Here is a 3091-nt window from a genome sequence, read left to right as displayed (position 1 = left end):
TTTGAATAGTAAAAATCCCCTTGAATTAGAGTTTGATAATTTAATTCTCGTTTGATTTATTATTTTTTATTGCTTTCTAATTTTAGTTTTAATATTTTATTTTGTTCTTATCCAAAATCTCCCCTGTATTTACATTTTACTCGAAAGAAATCATCCTTTATTCCCTGTGGATTCGACCCTACTCACCATTACACTAATTTATTTAGAGAGTAGGAATTTAAGTTTGGTGGCTCAACGATAGCACGCCAATCTTTGTAACTCGTATCTGATGATATCCTGACCTCAAATCAATCTTTGAATATACTGAGGTTCCCTGTAACTGATCAAACAAATCATCAATACAAGGGATATGATATTTATTCTTAGTCGTTACCTTATTCAGCTATCGATAATCAATACAAAGCTGTGTCGTTCCAGTTTTTTTTCTCACAAATAGGACTGGTGCACCCCAAAGTGATACACTATGACGAATGTATCCCTTGTCCAGCAAGTCTTGTAACTGGGCTTTCAACTCTCTCATATCTGCTTGTGCCATTATGTAAGGAGCACGAGAGATAGAGGAAGTACCTGGCATCAACTCAGTCCCAAACTCCACCTCATGGGCTGGTGGGAAGCCTGAAATCTCATCAAGAAATACATCGGCAAACTTATCAACTACATGTATCTTCTCTATTCCCACCTCTTTCTTCTTCTCTGTCACATCTAGAGCATAAATAAGATAACCCTCATGTCCATGCTCCAATAACCGAGAGATCTGGATAGCAGATACCAACGGAACACGTGGACGAGAACCTTTCTCATAAAAGGTCCAACGCTCTTTCTTGTCTGTGTAAAAATATACTACCCATTGATAACAATCAACAGTAACACAATATCTCATCAGCACATTAATTCCCACAATACAATCAAAATCAGTCATTTGCAAAATAATCATATCAGATCTCAACTCGTAGCACTCATAAAAAATAATACCATCTGATATCATAGATACGACTGATATATCAACTCGAGAGGGTATAGAAACAGAAAGAGGCATAGACAATGGAGACCGGCGCATACGATGGTCAACCACAAACATCTTCGATATAAAAGTATGCGAGACACCTGTATCAAAAAAATACAAGCAGGATAAGAACATAATAACACTTACCTGCTATCATCTACTCTCGTGCTTCCTCTGCATGCTCTCGTGTCAAAGTATACACATATGCCTGAGGCAGATCAGCTCCCAGCATACGTGGCTATCCTCTAGAAGGTCGTGGTGTAAACTGCTGAGGCTGTCGTTCACCTCTCTCTGAGGATCTACCTCTATCACTCCTGGGCTCTCGCTGTCCCTCAAAACTAGGGCAATGCCTGGCTTTATGATCCACACCGCCACACTCAAAACAGGTGATCTCGGCCTGTGTGCACTGTCTAATCAGATGAGGTCACCCACAACGAAAACATCTCACTCCTCTAGACTCTCATCTCTGTCCCTGAACAGACTGAGAACTACCCCCACGACTTTCAAAACGTCGTGAATCAAATTGATGCTTTCCATATGAGGATGAAGAAGAAGATGAACCCTTCTGATATTAAAAGATTGTCCATGCAGTCACAATGACTCCCTAGTCGGCGCTGATAATCTTCCCTGAGCCCCATACTTCTGCATCACCAACTCAGCCATCTCAGCCCTCGTTACTGCATCCTCAAATGATACTGGGTTATTTGATTGCACACGATCAAATAACTCTAGCTTCAACCCTCTCAAGAAATGCCTCATCTTAGCATGAACATTCGTAGTAACATGTGACACATATTTCAACAATGCAGAATACAGAGACTCATATTCAGCAACAGACATAATGCCCGGTCTCAAATCCTCAAATTCTCGTTCTTTCTTTTGTCTGGCTGCTATAGAAAAATATTTATCGAGAAAACGAGACCGAAACACATCCCAATCAATAGTACGGCCCGGGGCTCTCAAGTCGTCTGCCACCACAATAATATATTCCTCCAAAGCTGGAATGTAGCAAATCGTAAGCAAGCAGACTTAACACACGGAGTAGTCAAAAATATCTGCTCTATCATCTCAATCCACCCCTCTGTTCGCTTGCTAGTCTCAGAGCTATCAAATCTCGACGGAAGATAATTGTTAAACTGTGTAAAACTCAACTCACCAGGCAATAAAGGCTGATCTGCAGGTGTCTGTCCCATAGGAAGAGGTGGCAATGGATTCATCAGCCCAAAACCACTGTCAACCTCTTCTGTTTCCTCGTACGGATCACTGGAAATCAAATTGTTAATCATAACATTCAACAATAACAATCCAATAATAATCATCACATCTTTAGTACGAAAGTACACACAGCTAAAGAACAATCAATCATACCAATAAATCGTCAAAAACAAGTCAAATGCACAGACACACGCAGATAATATCGCCATCAAAGTCCCTTATCACAAACTCAACTCCTAACTATCTCAGACATCTAACATATGCTCTGATACCACCAAGTGTGGCGCCCCAAACCTCGCCACATAATCATACAACATGTGACGTCATATGCATAAAAAATTTCTTTTCGACGGCGTAATAATATAATGCATATGCAACAAAATAGTGCATCATCACACTATCTACATCAGTGTAGCAGAAACAGTATAATGAATACACACACAACACATATATGACAATAAACTATATTGTCTCTATCTAATATCAGCGACAGGATTGTTTGACTAGACACGGCTAGTCCTTCACCTCTATCATGTCTCACGCCATAGTCCTGTAACCTGTCCAACAAAAACAAACCCCAAATGGTGAGCATATACAACAATCATCATCGTAATGTATAACATTATATTAATAACAACATACAATATAACTGAAATATAACAGAAATACCCCCTTTGCTGTTTCTGGACAATCAAACCATCAACAATATCAACGACATCACTTTCATACTACTGCAACAACAACATCAACGATACGTCATACCCCAACTCTTGTGACAGCAATATCGTCGATCGAACAACATCAGCGATACGTCACACCCCTACTCCGGCGACAACAATATCTTCGATCGAACAATATCAACAAGACGTCTCC

At 39.9% G+C, this 3091-nt stretch overlaps 1 protein-coding gene across 1 annotated transcript; it reads right to left on the bottom strand.

Moving 5' to 3' along the window:
• Positions 1–382: 382 nt before the first annotated feature.
• On the bottom strand, positions 383–2427 carry LOC142521311 (uncharacterized). Its single transcript, XM_075624531.1, has 6 exons — positions 2372–2427; positions 2160–2266; positions 1599–2001; positions 1204–1400; positions 973–1104; positions 383–825 (listed from the first exon to the last, which is right to left on the bottom strand). The coding sequence occupies exons 1-6, from the start codon at positions 2425–2427 to the stop codon at positions 383–385; spliced, it is 1338 nt and encodes a 445-aa protein (XP_075480646.1).
• Positions 2428–3091: the final 664 nt, after the last annotated feature.

The sequence above is a fragment of the Primulina tabacum genome, chromosome 12, assembly GCF_025594145.1.
Source record: "Primulina tabacum isolate GXHZ01 chromosome 12, ASM2559414v2, whole genome shotgun sequence".
NCBI classification, from domain to species: Eukaryota; Viridiplantae; Streptophyta; class Magnoliopsida; order Lamiales; family Gesneriaceae; genus Primulina; species Primulina tabacum.
The sequence above is the reverse complement of the archived record's forward strand: the minus strand, read 5'-3'. Positions and strand labels throughout refer to the sequence as shown.

What these genes read in the sequence shown, in the direction of transcription:
- LOC142521311 (XM_075624531.1), bottom strand. Translation starts at nt 2,427, where the DNA reads ATGGCGATATTATCTGCGTGTGTCTGTGCATTTGACTTGTTTTTGACG. An exon ending in AGATCAGCCTTTATTGCCTG is followed by an intron (nt 2,002 to 2,159) that starts GTGAGTTGAGTT and finishes GCTACATTCCAG; the next exon opens with CTTTGGAGGAATATATTATT. An exon ending in GATCTGCCTCAGGCATATGT is followed by an intron (nt 1,105 to 1,203) that starts GTATACTTTGAC and finishes TTTTTGATACAG; the next exon opens with GTGTCTCGCATACTTTTATA.